This window comes from Mustela lutreola, chromosome 1 (genome assembly GCF_030435805.1).
Source record: "Mustela lutreola isolate mMusLut2 chromosome 1, mMusLut2.pri, whole genome shotgun sequence".
Classification (NCBI taxonomy): Eukaryota; Metazoa; Chordata; class Mammalia; order Carnivora; family Mustelidae; genus Mustela; species Mustela lutreola.
This window is the reverse complement of record NC_081290.1, coordinates 193,703,919-193,722,420: the sequence shown is the minus strand read 5'-3', so window position 1 is coordinate 193,722,420 and position 18,502 is coordinate 193,703,919. Positions and strand designations below refer to the sequence as shown.

The following is an 18,502-nucleotide window of genomic DNA, read 5'->3' as shown; positions in this document are numbered from 1 at the left end:
TCCCATTTTGCAGATGAGAATGGTAAAGCTCAGGGAGGGTAATTCTCCCAAGCTTAGGCTCTCAAAGGGCCTGTGTTAAGTGCCCGAGTTGTATTAGAAGCCTTCCCTTAGGGAAAGCTGGAGGCTTCCAGGACTAAATCTTACATGAGCACACAGAGAATGTTTGTACCACTGGTACCTCCCAGCGCCTCCCCCGCCACCGTCAAGTGCAGGGCGCATCCTAGACGCCCAGGGGAGACCCTTGAATTGTGTGGATGCACTTACATATGGATTACTTACAGTACAGTACTGTACATGTGTACTGTACATGTGTCTTCCCTATGATTTTCTTAATATTTTCTTTTCTCTAGCTGAGTTTATTGTAAGAATACAGTACACAGTGTGCATAGCATACGGAATATGTGTTAATTGCCTGTTTATGTTATTAGTAAAGTTTCCTGTCCACAGTAGGCTCCTAGTCAAGTTTTGGAGTCAAAAGTTATATGTGGATTTTGGACTGCAGGGGGCGCCAGTGCCCAACCCCTGCATTGTTTGAGGATCGGCTCTATTTCCCTATTTGCAGTTCTGTTTAACATTTCAATTCTCTGGGCTGTAGTTTCCTCCTAAGTTAAATTCTGATGATCTCTTACAGTCTTTCTTAATAAAGATGAACTCTTCAATGCCTGGGAGCCTTGAGCTAGCTCTTCCCACTCACCCACCAGGCAGTGGAGATATGTGCTTATCCACTGCCAAACCCGAGAATTCTTTTTTTTTTAAGATTTTATTTATTCAGGGGCGCCTGGGTAGCTCAGTGGGTTAAACCTCTGCCTTCAGCTCAGGTCATGAACTCAGGGTCCTGGAATTGGGCCCCCCATCGGGCTCTCTGCTCAGGAGGGAGCCTGCTTCCCCCCTCTCTCTGCCTGCCTCTCTGCCTACTTGTGATCTCTGTCTATCAAATAAATAAATAAAATCTTTTTTAAAAAAGATTTAATTTATTCATTTGTTAGAGAGAGGGAGAGCACAGAAGGGGGAGCGGCGGGCAGAGGGAGAAGCAGGGTCCCCACTGAGCGAGGAGTCAAATGTGGACTCAATCCCTGAACTCTGGATTCCTGACCTGAGCCAAAGGCAGACTCAACCAACTGAGCTGCCCAGGCTTCCCCAGGCCTGAGAATTCCATACAGAGCCCAACCCCTGTCTGCTTAGGCTACAGAACACAGGTGTGTGTGTGTGTCGGGGGGAATGCACAAAAGAAAAAATTTGAGAAATTCACAGGGATCCCAGTGAGCCCCCCCCCGCCCCGAAGTCTGGGCCGCTGAAGTTCAGGGAAGACTAGAGATGCATGCCCTCTGATCTTGAGTTTCCCTGCCGTGGTAGAGTCATTTGTATTCCCTGGGCAGCCCCCTCCCTGCAGGGCTGTATTTAGTTCTGGCTGTGGTATAAATAGAACCCCAAAGACTGGCAAAGCACGCCACCCCCCCCCCACTGCGTTCCTTTCCTTTTGGGACATCAACCAAACCTGAGCCTTTGATTCCCTCTAGTGGCTCAAATTGGCAACTTTCATAGCTGTTTCTTCGCATTTATTTATTTATTTATTTAAGGTATAGTGCCTACTATATGCACTAAATTGGTCCTTGGTTCTCCAGCTTCACCAGGGGCATGGGATGTTGGTTTCATTTGATCATTGTATCCAGGGCCAAGTGGGCAGGGGTAGAAGCCAGAGCTCCTTCTTCCACATTTAGCTTAGTGTGATGCACACTGGCTAATCTCCTTGCCGTTCTATAGCTGCTTAATGGGGCCTCAGGGAGGATAGGTTTTATATGGGTTATGCCTTAAAGGAGCTGTAGGACTTCAGGGCAACTCCTTTACCTCTGGGCCTCAGTCTGCTCCCAGGTGAGATGAGTCCATGGGTTGAATTCAAGTCAATCCAACAATTGTTTATTGAGCACCTGCAGAGTGAGGGGTCCTGAGCTGAGCGCTTTGGGAAGGTTGTGGTCAGTTGGTACCTGATCTCAAGGAGCTTGCAGGCTAATGGTAGAACCACGTGTCCAGGAAGCCACCTAACACATAGGCCAAGCACGGCTGTTGCAGTAGGAGCTTTGCAGTGAGACACATCTGGGCTTGAGCCCCTGATCTGTCCTTTCCTAGCTGCGTGATCTTGAACAAATTGCTAAACTCTTCTTCGTGCTTCATCTGTAGATTTGGAAAATCACCCTTTCTTCATCGGGTTGAGTCATTGGTGTACAACCAAACCACACAACTACTCCCTAACTGGCCACTCCCCTTGCAGTTTCAAGTTGTAAGCAGAAATAGCAGAAACCTTATTAGGAATGTCAGTAAAACCCTATGAGGGGCTTATCCTGTTGGTTCTGAAGGCCGTTTCTTAGGCCCCATAGATTTCTGTGGTCTCCTTTCTCTGCCCTGGAGCTTGGGAATCCGCCTGCTGCTTCTGCTGGCGGGGCGGGCGGGTGCCTCTGAGGGCCCAGCCCTGCCATATCAACCCAGTCTGCCTACTGTGTAGAGGGAACTACGGTTTCCCCTGCTTCCTTCTTCCTCCTTTCAGGCCCTTTTCCTTCCCACAGATTGATTGCTAATATCTTGGGAAATGAACAGGGCATAAGAAAGGTAGCTTATGTGCTTCTATAAGCCTCGATTCTTGATCTTTAGTGCTCCCAAGAGGCAGAATGAGTGCTCCCCAGGAGAGGGGACTTCACCAGAAACCCTGGCACCTGGGGCTGTCCCAGCTTGGAGGTGGTATGATTCTGTTACCTTGTGAACCTCGCATAGGAGCATTGTGAATGGGTTTCACGCTGAGCTCCTTTGTTGTGTGCAAGGAGGCAAAGGAGGATCTTGGAGCTCGCCTTCATGCCCGACACGTGATACCTAGCATCCCGGTGACGTTCTCTAACACTGTGGATTTAAGAGTCCACAGGGTCTGAAATGAACAGGAAGGAGAGAAGGTGAGCAAACTTAGAGCCTAGAGTTGCTGGCGGACACTATTCCTGGAACAAGATGAAAATTAGGGGTAAAGAAAGCCAAAAGTGGAACAGAAATCCTGTTGGCCAAGGGGATACTGGATGCATGGAGGGACAGGATCCCAATGTGGTAACTTGGGATTTCACTTTGGACAGGAAGGGTTCCTTTGTATTTTGAAGCCACGTGGGATGAGACTATAGAGCCTGGAAGATAGAACTTGGAGGGGCAGAGAATGAGGTCTCTAACGGAAGCAGGAACTGCCTATAAGATTCCACTCATGGGGTGCCTGGGTGCTCCGTGGGTGAAGCCTCTGCCTTCGGCTCAGGTCATGATCTCAGGGTCCTGGGATCGAGCCCCCCATCGGGCTCTCTGCTCGGCAGGGAGCCTGCTTCCCACTCTCTCTCTGCCTGCTGCTCTGCCTACTTGTGATCTCTCTCTGTGTCGAATAAATAAATGAAATCTTTAAAAAAATAAAAAATAAAAAAAGATTCCACTCGTTTTCTGAGGCCTGCTGCACTTACCCGTCGGCCTGTGGGGGCAGCCTGGCTCTAACCGTGGCTCAAGGGGCCCAGTGATATCTGGAGCCTGTTCTGGGAAGGTTGCCAACCCCTGCCTTTCCTTTGGTTTCTACCCTTTTGCAAGCCTCTGCTGGTAAAGGAGAGAAAGTTCAAAAAACAGAGTTGTTGACCTGAGTGATTTATTTCATCATTCATAAAAACCAAGAAGGTAGGAAAGAGGACGAGTACGGATCGCTAAGAGTATAATGCAGGGGAATCCAGAAGCTAATGATGAATTCAGTTAAAGGAGGAGCCAGTGGGAGATTGCGGGACTTCTGGTACCTCTAGTCCGGGATTCTTCCCACACCTTGATTTGGCCCTTGCCCACAGGAACACTCCATAATTATTAGTTGTAATATTTGCTTCCCACACATTGCTATGCATTTCTGCATGACTCATTGGATGCTCTCCTCTTCCAGTTTCCTCCTATGTTGGAACCTTGGGGACTCACACTGAGATCAAGCGAGTGGCAGAAGAGAAGGTCACTTTGCCCTGTCACCATCAGCTCGGGCTTCCAGAAAAAGACACCCTGGATATCGAATGGCTGCTCACCGACAATGAAGGGAACCAAAAAGTGGTAAGGGTACAGTTGGCCAGAGGGCCCCCCATCCCCGTCCCCACTCATCCTCCCACAGCTGTCTTTCCTCAGTCCTCCGGTTTTCTGTTGGAGGAAAGGGCTAGAATAGCTCTTTCATCTGGCTTATCGTTGGAAGACTCTAGAGATAAAAATTATCAATAAGGAAAGGTACTTGGGTCTTAAAGATAAGAAGTTCTGGGTTCTTGAGGCAAGCAAGCAAGCCACCTATCATTTGCCCAGGGAAGGAATCTCCACTGTCAGTGTCTTTTCCTAAGAAGGGAGCTAAGATGCATTAGCTGGGTTCCCTAGTCTAGTGGCCAGACCCCAGATCTATACTAGGAAGCCTGCTCCCCTTTCTCCTCTGAAACCATTACCACCTGCCTATGTTGAAGTTCTGCACAAAGTCATGACTTTCAAGCTCTGAGATTATGTAATGTAACAAACAACATACAATGCAGGGCATGACTGAAAATGTTTAACACATATGTGATTGGTCAGCAAAAGAATTGATACTGGTTCTGGAGTTGGAAAATGAAGGGGCTGGCCCTAGGTCTTGTGTGCTCAGGATGGGGAGGTCCTTTGGTGCCTATGAGCTTTCGGGCGGTGTGGACAGAACTTGTAGCCCTTTGCTCCCAATGATCCACGGGACTGATCTCTGTTGAGAGAGAGAAGTGAGTAACTACTGTATTATCCTGTCTGCCTTGGCTGTATTCAGCCTTCCTCAAGCAGGGTTTTCTAGCATAACTCTTCTCATTCCATTTACCCAACTGAGTTACTTTTTAAAAAGCTTTTGGTTGAGGGGTGTCTGGCTGGTTTAGCTGGTGGAGCATGCAACTCTTGACCTCAGGGTTATGAGTTTAAGCCCCACGTTGGGTGTAGAGATTGCTTAAAAAAAAAAAAATCTAAAAAGAAAACCAACTTTAGGGGGGCACCTGGATGGCTCAGTGGGTTAAGCCTCTGCCTTCGGCTCAAGTCATGAACTCAGGATCGTGGGATCAGGCCCCATATCAGGCTCTCTGCTCAGCAGGGAACCTGCTTCCTCCTCTCTCTCTGCCTGCCTCTCTGCCTACTTGTGATCTCTGTCTGCCAAATAAATAAATAAAATCTTTAAAAAAAAAAAAAAGAAAGAAAGAAAGAAAGAAAAAAGAAAAACAAAACAAATTTAGGTGGAAAGTTTTGCGATTTTTAAAAAAATCACATAAAATAAGCCAGGGAAACTGACTTTAGACTTTCCTTCCTTTTCAGAACTTTACCTCTCACCCTACTAAAAAGTGAAAGATTGTCCTTTCTTCTCTGTCTATACCTCTGATTTCAAATGATGGCTTGTGCTGGAAGAAGTTTAAAGTTTTCACTAAAATAAGATCCAGGATCATTGTTGGATTTCAGCTCCAACATCACTTTGTCATTTTGATACTGGTGTCATCTAGTTCTCAGTACATCATCCTAAGACTCTGTTCTCTGTAGGGCAAGGTCACCTTAAACTGAGCGTTTTTATTCCAGCAGATTCTCAGTCAATTGTAGATATGATACTCTCTGTTCTGAATCAAGTAAATAAGAGCTATGTTCCTCTTACAGGAATTTAAGAAGAATGCCTCCACTCGTCTAACTTTGACCCAAGTGCTTTCATTTAAACTAAAGGAAAAAGAGAGTTGCTGTTTTGTGTAGCCAGGTAAATATAAGGCTTAGAAGTTCATTGCTGATTAAAGCAGGCCACTGATATGGCTTTAAGCAGCCACAGTTCCCTACTTGTCTCCAATTAATGCTCCAAAGTAAGGATCGGGATTTATTTGGTCATTCAGAGCACGTGGATTTATTTAGCAAATACTATACACCGAGCTAGGCACTGGGACACAATAGTGAAAAAGATGGCAAAGTCCCCCTCTCCCTGGAGCTTACAGTGCCAAGCCATTCAGTAATTTAAAAAAAAAAGAAAGAACGAAAGAAAAAGAAAAAACACCAAAAAAAATTTTTTTAAGTAGAGAGCCCTTAAACATTAAGCTATGCTCTGGGTTGCAGTCTATTTAGCACATAGTAGTATCTCATTTAACTTAACCCAGGAGGATGAATAACTAGGATTAGTGGTCTCATTTTATAAATAAGGAACCCCATACAGCGTGTGCCCAGACACAACACACAAAGTGAGAAAAGGGCTTAAGGTCACTCATTGTGCCATTAGAAATGAGGCACTGTTGTTATCAGCACCTGGGCTGTTAACTGCCAGCTGTGCTACCTTCATAAATAATTTGAAATTAGAGTCTGTGTTATGTAGGAGATAAGGAGAATGTGGGAAGAAAACTATTCCAGACAGAATCAGTTGTGCCAAGGCCCCATTGCTGGAAGAAGCTTGGTACTATTGCAAGTTCTAAAAGAGTGAAAATCAATTTTTTTTTAATTTGGTGGGGGTTTTTTTGTAAGGATTTTATTTATTTATTAATTTGTCAGAGAGAGTGAGAGAGCACAAGCAGGGGGAGCGGCAGGCAGCAGGAGAAGCAGGCTCCCCGCTGAGCAGGGAGCCCGAAGTGAGGCTGGATCCTAGGACCTTGGGATCACGACCTGAGCCGAAGGCAGATGCTTGACCAACTGAGCCACCCACGTTCCCCTCAAAATAAATTTAGGTTAAACAGAGTAAATACTAGATTCCCACTATCCACATGAAGGAGGTAGTTGTGTGAAGGCATAACTTGAGAACTAAGTGACAGAGATGATAGAAATAGGCAGAGTGCTCTAGCTGAATATGAAGGAGGCAAAAGTAGTTGGTGGGGGGAGTCAAGGGCAGCTCCTGTAAAGAAGTCGCAGCTGATCTGAGCACTGATAGAATTTCCTGATTGCACTGAAGAATCACAAGAGTGTAGACACAAAGGCTGGAAAGTTCTGGGAAATCATGAGCAGCTAGCATACGTGGAGTACAAAATGTGAGCTCACAGAGGTTGCAGGATGAGAACACAAAAGGTCTTGTGGAACAGGTTAGGAAGCTCCGATACTTTCTTACATTGTCGTGGAGTTCTTGAAGGATTTTAGGAGCCACAGGGACATAGATGTGCCTAATGCGATCAACCTGGCCCTGTGTGGAAGCACACTGATTTTTATTAAAAGAGACTTGAGTAGAAGCAAGATCAGTTGAACAATTTCCAACTATACAGTAGAGGCTTCCACTATAGTCATGGGTAGCTGGGATATCAAGGTGTAATATACCAATGTAGTGGGTAAATTTGCCACCATTTTTGGAATGAGTGAGGGTGAGAGAGAAAATACAGGAGGGGCTGGACCAGACGTGGTGCCTAAGGTAGGCTAGCCAATAACCTAGACCCCAAGGTTAACCTTGCATTTCAATCTGAGCAGAATTGGCTCCCTCCTTTTTGTCTAGGAGGCTGAGAAATGCAGAGACCATTTGGGAGCAGGTAGGCAGTTTGGCGAATATTTGAATTTCAGCCTAGGTAGATAGTGCAGCCTCTAGAACTCGGGAGCTCTCCTCCTGGTTCTAGGGATGGAAACACAGTTACTTTCCATCTCCCCCAGGGTCAGTTATGAACACACAGCAGAGACCTTTCCCCTCTATTTTTCGGGTGGAGAAATTAGGGCAGAGATGTTCTCATTTATGTGCCAAATCCCTCCGGCCACCTCCTTTTCTCCTTTCCCCCTAGTCCTTGATCTTCAGCAAGAAAACTCCTGATCAAGGGCTTGAGCTTCTGGCTTTCGATTTTGGCTCAGGTCATGATCTCAGGATTCCTGGGTTGGAGCCCACCCCCAGGACCACCCCCGCCCACCATGCTCCATGCTGAGAGTCTGCTGGAGAGCCTCTATGTCCTTCTCCCTCTCACATTATCCCTGCTCCTGTTCCCTCCCTCAATGCCTCTCTCTCTGAAAAATAAATAAATAAAATCTTTTAAAAACAAAAAAAATGCATCTGTAACAGGTCCACCAGGCGTGTCACAAGACAGCCAACCCCACAACAGCTGAATTTCATGGACTTCATTTTTTGTTTGTTTGCAAAAGGATTAAATTTATATTCACTGTTCTCCCATCACCCCCCTCCCCCACCGCACCCCAGGGCAAGGGCTTAGTCTCAGCTCTGCATTTCCTAGAATTAAAACCACAGCTAGGACAAAGGGACACACTTGTACCTGATATTCAATATGCGTCTGAAAAAAACTGAGCCAAACTGGAAGGCTGGAACTGAGCCCCAACCTGTGTCCTAAATGCGTGTGAAATGCTCACATTGGGCAATGGTTATTTAATTATAGTAAGATTATTTTGGAGTTGTACAAGGTCTGCTTTCCAAAGATGTTACATACTTACCTTAGGTGTCTCCCCCAGCCCCTTTTTCCCCCATTAAATAATGGGACAAGATTTGGAGGGAAGGGGAGAAAAGCACCCGGGAGTCAGCCCTACCTGGATATACCAGGTGCTGTGGTGGGGCCAAGTCCAAAGGGCTGAGGCTCACAGGAGGAAGTGATTCTACAAAGGGATCTAATACACAGGCTAATACACAGACGGTGGCCTTTGAGCTTGATCTTGAGGCCTGTGTAGGTGTTGTTGAAGCAAAAATAAAAGAGAGGCATTTCAAAAGGAGAGAAGACTGCATGATCCAAGACAAAGACATATCAGAGGGTGTTGTTCAGAATCAAGGGACCTCAAGCTTGGGGACAAGGCTATTCAGAGATGCGAGGACAGGGACCAAAGACGAGGGGCAACCCAGGCTGCCCTGGCCTTAGGTGCCAACTTCAGGGGGCTGAGCTTTAGTCCAGTGTGTGCACAAGTGTGGGAAACGGAGGCTTTCAGCTACGGGGCTTTGCTCTACAAATGCATGGAATGACTTATGTTCTCTGGGTACTGGGTGGGACAATTTTGGAAACCTCAGCGACTTCCCTGAACCAGCCTAATAAAAGCGATTGTGAGGGCTTACTAGCAAAAACCCAATGATGTCGCTTACCCTCGTTTTATTTTTTTTAAGATTTTATTTATTTATTTGACAGAGAGAAATCACAAGTAGATGGAGAGGCAGGCAGAGAGAGAGAGAGGGAAGTGGGCTCCCTGCTGAGCAGAGAGACCAATGCGGGACTCGATCCCAGGACCCTGAGATCACGACCCGAGCCGAAGGCAGCGGCCCAACGCACTGAGCCACCCAGGCACCCCGCTTACCCCTGTTTTACAACTGAGGAACTTAAGGTTCAGGAAGGTAAATTAACCGACCAAAGTGCAGAGCTGTAAGTGGAGGGGCTCCTGCTTAAATGTCAACCCAGTGACTTCCCTGCTTGCTCACTCTTCGTTACTGTGCCCTGGTGCAGTGTTTTTTCCAGTCGGGACTCAGTAGTGGATTCTAAGCGAGCAGACTGGGTTGTTTGTTTGTTTGTTTGTTTAACACAGACTGGAAAATATCAGTGTATTGCACATACACTACTTCCTGAAACTTACACTTCAGTTGTCTAGTGCGCTCCATGTGCGTGCTGGCTCACGGATGTAAGTTTCTTGGTGTAAGTCTGTTCAAAGCTGGAAAGCTCCTATTCTATAGGAGACTTAAAGCAGCCAGAGTCTCCTGTGGACCGCACCTTACTCAGTCTCTCCGAAGTCAAATGTGACTTTCAAAAATAGGAAATATTCATCCAAATAGTAACATGAATAAGAAAGAAATCCCCTAGAGCAAAAAGGTTTACCCACTTCTCAAATCCCACAAACCCCCCAAATTCCTAAAAATTACCCAGCTCTTGGGGTACCCGGTTGGTTCAGTTGGTAGAATGTGAGACTCTTTTTCAAAGATTTTATTTATTTAATAGACAGAGATCACAAGCAGGCAGAGAGGCAGGCAGAGAGAGAAGGGGGAAGCAGGCTCCCCGCTGAGCAGAGAGCCCTATGCAGGGCTCGATCCCAGGACCCTGAGATCAAGACCTAAGCTGAAGGCAGGGGCTTAACCCACTGAGCCACCCAAGTGCCCCAGAACGTGAAACTCTTGATCTCTGGGGTCGTGAGTTCAAGCCCCGTATGTGGCACAGAGTTTACTTAAGATAAAAATTAATCAAATTAAAAAACCAATTCCGAGCTCTTTACTTATTTCTGGTTTAGAATCTCTTCATTCTTCCTAGGAAGCACAGACTCACTTCCTCATAATGATTATGCAGCTATGAGGTAACATGAAAAAGTCAGAAAATAACATTCATTGAGTACCTGCGAGGCATTCCCACCTCACTTGTCCTACTTCCAAATATCAGCCCCTCCCCTTTCAGTCTTAAGAGGAGGTAAACTCTAAAGCTTCCAGTTTGCTTCCTGTTGCTAATATATTTCCTCCTCTCCCTATTGTCCCAGTGAGTTGGCATTTCTACGGCAGCTGCTTCCACCGCCCCAAGAAACCGATCCTTTTACCCAGTACAACAGGATGTGGGGCCGAGAACACCATGCAAACATGTAAAACAAACAAATACGGTATCAGAAGGGCTGCGACCTGGCTTTTCCTGGTCTGAGACTCCTCTAGCGGGGAGCTTTCAGGGATGCTGGGAGCCCTATCAAATTATTTGCAAAATAATAATGTACTTTTTTTTCCCTGGGTCAGAGTTCATAGGTTTTATTGGAGAAAAACAGAAAGCAGTGAGGTAGGACAAGGAAATTCCTCAGACATGGTGACAGGCTGATGTCTGCAGCAAGTGGTTAAGAAAGAATTCTTGGGGCTCCGTGTTATGCTGGGAGCCTACTTTTAAAAAAAGAGAGAGAATTCTTAGGATGTTTTTGGTGCCAAAAGGTGGTTTTTATCAAAACACAGGGACTGGGTGCACTTGGGTGGCTCAGTCGTTGGGTGTCTGCCTTCAGCTCAGGTTCCAGGATGGGATCCAGCCCCAAATGGGGCTCCCTACTCAGCAGGAGACCGGCTTCTCCTTCTGCCTCTCCCACTCCCCGGGCTTGTGTTCCTTCTCTCTCCCTGTGTTTCTCTGTCAAATAAATAAATAAATAAAATATTTAAAAAGGGGGGGGGGGCACAGGGACTGGACCCAGGGGCAGAAAGAGCTAACTTGGAACACCTGCCTGGCTCAGTCGGCTTCAGCGAGGGTCATGACCCCATGGTCAGGGGATCGAGCCCTGTACTCTGCTCCCTGCTCAGCAGCGGAGAGCCTGCTTCTCCCTCTCCCTGTGCCTACTGCTTGCCCTGTTGTGCTCTCTCTCCCTGTCTCAAATAAATAAATAAAATCTTTTACAAAACATTCTGAAAAAGAAAGAATGAGCTGCCTCAGGATTGTAAGGAGCGATTGCCCGTATACTTTTACATTGGGAGGGCAGAGGGAAAGCAAGTTTCCAAAAGGAATTTTCATATGTTAACGAACAGAAAACCAGGATCCTGGAGGTCTGGCTGTGGTGGAGCTAGGGCTGCCTTTTGCCTCTAGCAAAACCTTATTACCCTTAAGATGGCTGGGAGTTCCAGGAGGAAGGTTGTACTCTGCATTCCTTAAATATTTGTCAACACCCTGCAAGTTGTTAAGAAGGTTTAATTTTATCTACGTTTCTTTTGCCTTTGTGCTCCCGATCCCTGACCACACCAGGGAACAGGAGGCTGGTTGCACTTTGAGGGATAAGAATAGGAGAGAAACCTTTCCCAGGCCCGAAGACTCCTTTCTGGGATGTCTAGTCTCCATGGGAAATGCCGTTGAGTCTGTGAACCCCGGAGGTTGGAAAAGAACGCCCCCAGTCAAGCAGGATAAACTGTTGCCGATCCAGTTTCAGATTAGGATATATGTTCCCACCTCACACAAGGCCCTCTCTAAAGAATGTATCAAACCAAAGCGCCACCTGGGTGGCTCAGTCCTTATGTGGCTGCCTTTGGCTCAGGTCATGATCTGATCGGGCTCTGTGCTCAGTAGGAAGCCTGCTTTCCTTTCCCGCTCGCCCTGCTTGTGTTCTCTCTCTCTCTTTCTGTGTGTGTGTGTGTGTGTGTGCGTCTGTCTCTCTCTCTCTCTGCCAAATTAATTAATTAATTAATTTTAAAAAAAGAATATCAAACAAAAGAATGCCCTCAAGTCTAAGCTGGGGACACTCACTTCCTTAATCTCCTTGATCTTGCTATGAACTTTTCACTGACGTGGGGTTTTTTTTTTCTCTTTAATGCAAGGGGCTAATACTTATAAAGCATTTAGAACAGTGCCTCACATTAAATAAATAAATAAAATAAAATAAAATAAATAACACATATGTGTTTGTTAAATAAAAACAGAACTCTCCAACTGGAAGTATTGCATTGTGTTGGTGGATTTTCATTTCTGGGCTAATGCATATTTTCCTATGTCCAGGGCCAAGGGCTGTGCTTGGCCCAGAATAGTCACGAGATGGTCAGCGAGCAAAGGAATGACGTCCTTTCACAGATTTCCGCTCTTACAGTTCTTACTAGGAGCCTGTGAGGTCGGTAGCTAAGAATTGTTGTCCTCATTTTCTTTTAATATGTGAGGATAAATGAGACCTTAAACTTGGCTGCAGAAAACCTGAGCTCTATGCCTTTGAGATTCTGAAGTCCGTTGTCCAAGACAGATTTCAGAGCTAGCATCTCAGCTCCAAATTCCTAAAACTAAATCCCTTTCTTTCCCTCTGCCCCCTCCCGCAGAATTTACAGCTTCTCTCGAAAAGAATGCAGAAATTCAAGACAGAACTTTTGTCTAGGATTAAGCACTGGACCTTTGACTGAAATCGTGCATTTCCTGTACTTTCCAGAATATTCCTCTGCATAAAGATGAAGCTTGGGAGGGACCTCCCTATTGTGTATGTGTTGGGAGTGCAAATGTTCAGGTTGGGGTAGGGAGAGATCCTCATTAATGTAGGATAATGAGTAATCAGACCTCTTCAAGGTTGCTCCCCTGACCCCCCATCCCCCTACTGTCTCCTCCCTCAGCGGGTGGTTTCAAGGTGCACTTCAGAGTCTTTATGAAAGAGAGGGTAGGAGGAAGAGGAGTTGTCATCCAGGAGTAAAGCAGGAAATGTGAGCAAAGGCTGGACTTGAAGAGTTCGCTAAAGAGACGACAGTCAACAGTTTTACTCTGAGGTTGGTGGTATTTTTTTTTTAAGATTTTATTTATTTATTTGACAGAGAAAGATCACAAGCAGGCAGAGGGGGAGGGGGAAGCAGGCCTCATGCAGGGCTTGATCCCAGGATGCCGAGATCATGACCTGAGCCCAAGGCAGAGGCTTAACCCACTGAGCCACCCAGGCGTCCCTGTCAGTGGTATTTTGATGAGCTCTATCTTTGTTTAGACAGCTACTCTCTGGAGAGTCTCATTTAATCCTCCTTTTCTTAATCTCTATATTCGTGCCATCGGGGAATCTTATCTAGTCTCAGGCCTTAAATACCATCCACAAGCTTAGAATTCTCAAACCCGTATTTCCAGGCCTCCCTCTTGAATATCCAACACATGTATATGCACGTGCTTTACCCCATGCCTCTGGCTGTTGGACAGGTAGTCTCACAGGTAAGAAGCCCAGAACTAAGCTCCTAACCAGCCTCACCCTGCACACTTCCTCCGACTTCAGGCCTCCTCGGCTCTGTCTTCTCTCCGGGTTGGTAGCTCCTTTCTCTTCTCATAGGCTCCCACCCCAACATGAGAGTGGCCCTGGACTCTTCTCTTTCTCTCATACCACAAATACACAATTGTCTAAAAGACATTATTTATTTGACAGAGAGAGAACAAGCAGCGGGAGGGGTGAGGGCGAAGCAGGGTCCCTGCTGAGCAGGGAGCCCAGCTCAGAGCTCACTTCCAGGACGTGGGGATCATAACCTGGGTCGAAGGCAGACGCCTAACAACTGAGCCACCCAGGGGCCCCGACTCCAACAGCCTCTTGACTGGTTTTCCTGTTTCCATTTTTGGTCTCCTACAGCCTATTCCCAAAACAAATCATATCATGACACTCTTCTGCTCAAAATCCTCTAAAATAGCCCCCACTTCCCACAGAGTGAAAACCATCATCTTCACAATGGCCCGGAAGCCCAGCAGGATCTGGCCCCACTGCCTGACCTCATTTGCTATCCGCCTGGCTTACTCCAGCACCCAGGCCTCTCTGTCGTTCCTCAAACACGCTAAGGCATGCTTCTACCTTAAGGGCTTCTGCTTTGCCTCTTTTCTTTGCTTAGAACTCTCTTTCCCCGGGTGCCTGGGTGGCTCAGTGGGTTAAAGTTTCTGCCTTCAGTTAGGGTCATGATCTCCGGGTTCTAGGATCAAGCCCTGCATCGGGCTCTCTGCTTGTCAGGGAGCCTGCTTCCCCTGCCCCTCTGCCTGGCTCTTTGCCTGCTTGTGATCTCTGTCTGTCAAATAAATAAATAAAATCTAAAAAAAAGAACTCTCTTTCCCCAAGGCTAGTTTGGCGTCTTTAAGACACGCCCTCCTGTCTCCTTCCAGCCAGGTCTACTTTGACCACCTTATTGAAACTGCAGTCTGTCCCCCTGGTGACTACCACCCCCTTCCCTGCTCTGTTATTTTCGTAGTATTGTCAAATGTACCATACAGTGGTCTTCCATGTCTGTTTCCTGCCACCAGAATGCATCCTCCCCAGGGACTGGGATTTTCAACTGCTGTGTTCACGGATCTTCCTCGGCACCTGTAACAGAGGCTGGCAAATTGTGGAGGCTCAAAATTTGTTGAATAAATGACTGCGCTCTTGGGTCTTTTTAGCTTACCATTCAAATCCAGCCTTTGTCCGCATTTCTACTTCCGGGTGGAGGTGGATGGATCACTCCTCTTCTTCCAACCGTCTCTTCTCGTTCTAAACATTCTGTAACTGGTCAGGCTTGCCAATTTGCTGCGAAATGTCTTTGAAGAATTATCTGAGCCTTCAAGAGCAGCCGATGGTGCTGCCCCAGTGAAGCTAGCTCCCGTTTCCCTGGCAGCCCTCATTCCAGTCCGAAGGAAGGAAATGAATGCTCTTCTTGGTACTCCAGCAGGAATTCTCATTTACAGACCCAGAGAGCTGAACTGTGAAACCACCTGCCGAGGGGGAGGGCAGTAGGGGAGTGGGGGGCAGAGGGGAGCAGCCTTCAAGGAATCTAGTTCCCCTTACTGTCATACCAATAGAGGATCTCTTCCTACCAAAGGCTGAACACTTGCCTCCACCCCCCCATACAGTATACCACAGGAAGGTCCCTCCCAAACATCGTCTTCATGCTCAGACTCCAAATTTCCAGATAAATTACGATCTAACTTTCCTCACATGTTAATCTCCACAGAAATAGAAATTAACTTGTGGAATGCCCATAGCGATGGCCCTGTTTCCGTATCTACAGCATGGCAGTGGGTCCTGTGTATAGAGATGCAAAGGAATTTTGTCCAACGGAGACTACAAGTCTTTGATTCTTATTTGAACCTGTTGTAAAAATCTTTCTGGTTCCATCATTTATTAATGAGTTAAATAAAATCTTTGACACATACTTATTTTCTTTGTATATGAGAATCATAATTTTACCCTTTTTTTTTTTAAGTTTTCCTTTAAAACTGTAGGTGGGGGGGATATCTTTTCCCCTTTCCCTTCCTAGGTTTTCTAGCTGGGGCACTGTAAATTAGACGAATAAAAGACAGATTTTTGTTAGTTGGTTTGTTTTCTCTCTTTAAAAATTTTATAAAAATTTTTTACGGAGATATATTTGACAAAGAACAATTATATTAGTTTCAGGTATACAACCAAGGGAAGAGTTAATAGGAGGAAAACAAACAGAAGTCTATTAACTTCTGTGTACCATGTAGGTAACGTGTGAGAATAAGTACCCACAGATGAGTAACTCCAAGGGGTGGCTAGAATTTGGACTACATACCTAACTTAGTCGGGGAAAGGGAAGAGGAGAAAGGACACTTTGGGAAAAACAAACGACTTTTGAGGAAGATAAACGGGCCCTTAGAAGAACGAACCCGAGATATGCTAGAGATGCTAGAATGCTAGAGATATGCTCGCTGGTGATCTTGTCTGTCTGGGTGTGGTGCTGATTTCTGGTCTCCTAGAAGAGAAGATTAGAGTTGTTCTCAGGAGGGGATTTATTACACTTAAATTCTTAGAGGAGGCTCTGCTTTGAAGTCAAGCAGCTTCAAGAACTCAAATGCCTTTAGCATTTGAAATTCTTACGCACATGCAAAGTGGCTTATTCTGGGTGGCACATCCTGGCCCTCAACACTTTCATAAAACAATTTTCTTTTTTTAATTTTATTTATTTATCTAACAGACAGAGATCACAAGTAGGCGGGAAAGGCAGGCAGAGAAAGGAGGAAGGGGGCTCCCCCAGCGGGGAGCCCGATGTGGGGTTCCATCCTAGGACCCTGGGACCATGACCTGAGCCAAAGGCAGAGGCTTTAACCCACTGAGCCACCCCGGGGCCCCAAAACAATTTTCTTTGTATTGATATCATCTCTAGCACAGTGCTAAGCACGGAGTATGTTTTCAGTAAATGTGTATTCAATAAAGGCTTGCAGAATTGCATTCTAGCCTCGCCAAAGACGATTAATGGCAACAGACATATATATAACCAGAATGTCCCAAGGGTCTCCTGGTCCACACCCAGCATGATAGGAAGGGGATCTAACAATCTATGTGCCCAAGTCTTTCACCATTTCTCCTCTCATGAAAATGCTGCAAAGATGCAAAGAGTTGGGAGGGGGGAGGGAAGAGGCCATTAGTCTGAGTGTCATAACCCGGAAGGTGTCGTAAGAGGTTAACATTGATTTGGGACTTAGAAAAATGAAAGGAAAAATTTTTTTTGAAGATTTATTTATTTATTTGAGAGGGAGATGGAGAGAGAGAGAGAGAGAGAGAGAGAAGGAGTCGGGAGAGGGGCAGAGGGAGAGAATCCTAAGCAAACTCCCTGCTGAGCATGGAACCCAACATGGGGCTCGATATCATGACCCCGAGATCATGACCTGAGCTGAAATCAAGAATTGGACACTTGGGTGCCTGGGTGGCTCAGAGGGTTAAGCCGCTGCCTCCGGCTCAGGTCATGATCTCAGAGTCCTGGGATCGAGTCCCGCATCGGGCTCTCTGCTCAGCAGAGAGCCTGCTTCCCTCTCTCTCTCTCTGCCTGCCTCTCTGCCTACTTGTGATCTCTCTCTGTCAAATAAATAAATAAAATCTTTAAAAAAAAAAAAAAAAGAATTGGACACTTAACTGACTGAGCCACCCAGGCACCCAGAAAGAATGAATAGTTCTTCATATCAAGAGATGGAGAAAAAGGAGTTTCTCTATGGAAAAATGCAGTGGGCAAAGGCATTGAGTACAAGAGGGCATGAATCATATTAAAGAAAGGGAGGCAGTGTTATCTGACGGTGCCCAGGGAGGTGGACAAAAGAGGAAATGGGACTGGGAAGGTAACACAGAAGTCAATGCCGAGAACCATAGACTGAACCCTGTCCTTATTCAGAGATAGCGGGGAACCACTGAAGAGTTCTGAGCTGGAAAAGAGCTGATGTGAGTTTTAGGTTACTGTTAACTTGGCATCCACTTAGATTGTGATGTAAGGTAGATCGGAGTGGGCAGAAATACACAACTGCCAGACAGCTGGAAGTGGTAAACCGAGTTCAAAACGGAGTCAGGTTAGCGAAAAGGATATGAGAATTATCACAGCAGCAGTGCTGGTTGAAGGGAGTGGGCCAAGCTGGATACGGAAAATGTCTTAAGTTGATTATCAGCTACAGTGTCTACCTTTACTTTTCTCCTACTTTCTTCTCCCCCACCTCACCTTCCCCCTCCCCCCCTGAAGAGTCCGCAGGTTAAGAGCTGGGTCTTATCCCTGCTTGTTTTCTAGCACCTGGCACAGTACTCTGGCCTGTGAGCTCAATAAATAATTTGCCAATGAAAAAGAGCATGGAGAGAAAGGAAAAAACACATTTGTCAGAAAGATGGTGAGGGTGGGGCACCTGGGTGGCTCAGTGGGTTACACCTCTGCCTTCAGCTCAGGTCATGATCTCAGGGTCCTGGGATCGACCCCACATCGGGTTCTCTGAGGCTCAATTAGGCTCAATTAGGGAGCCTAATTCCTCCTCTCTCCCTGCCTGCCTCTATGCCTACTTGTGATCTCCCTTGGTCAAATAAATAAATAAAATCTTTAAAAAGAAAGAAAAAAAGAAAGATAGTGAAGGCATAATGGATGATACAGAAGAATTTTGATATAATTGAGAGAGATCTGATGGACATTATATTGGCTGGGTTCAAATCTTTTCAGGAAAGCATCTGATGTGTTGCAGGGCGCCACGTGATTGAGGATGGGGTTAAGGACTTGAGCAGAGGGAAACAATTTGAACAGCTGCAGCCAGAAATGTGCTTGGGAGATTCCCGAATGCTTGTGTGCCTGTTTTTAGTGTCCTTCTGTGTATCTGGAATGCTCCCCGCAGCCTTCTCCCTGACTTTATCATCTCTCATTTAGTCTGCTTGTCTTGCAAAGCCTAACTCAAATGCCTCCAACTTTTCTGGGACATTCTCTCTGATA

At 46.2% G+C, this 18,502-nt stretch overlaps 1 protein-coding gene across 1 annotated transcript in view; it reads left to right on the top strand.

The window, feature by feature from the left end:
- CLMP (CXADR like membrane protein) overlaps nucleotides 1–18,502 on the top strand; it is a 100,526-nt gene that overhangs the window by 71,186 nt on the left and 10,838 nt on the right. Inside the window, exon 3 of the mRNA XM_059183483.1 lies at nucleotides 3,929–4,086. Within this exon, the coding sequence (XP_059039466.1) occupies nucleotides 3,929–4,086 (158 nt within the window). The remainder of the gene's footprint in view (nucleotides 1–3,928; nucleotides 4,087–18,502) is intronic.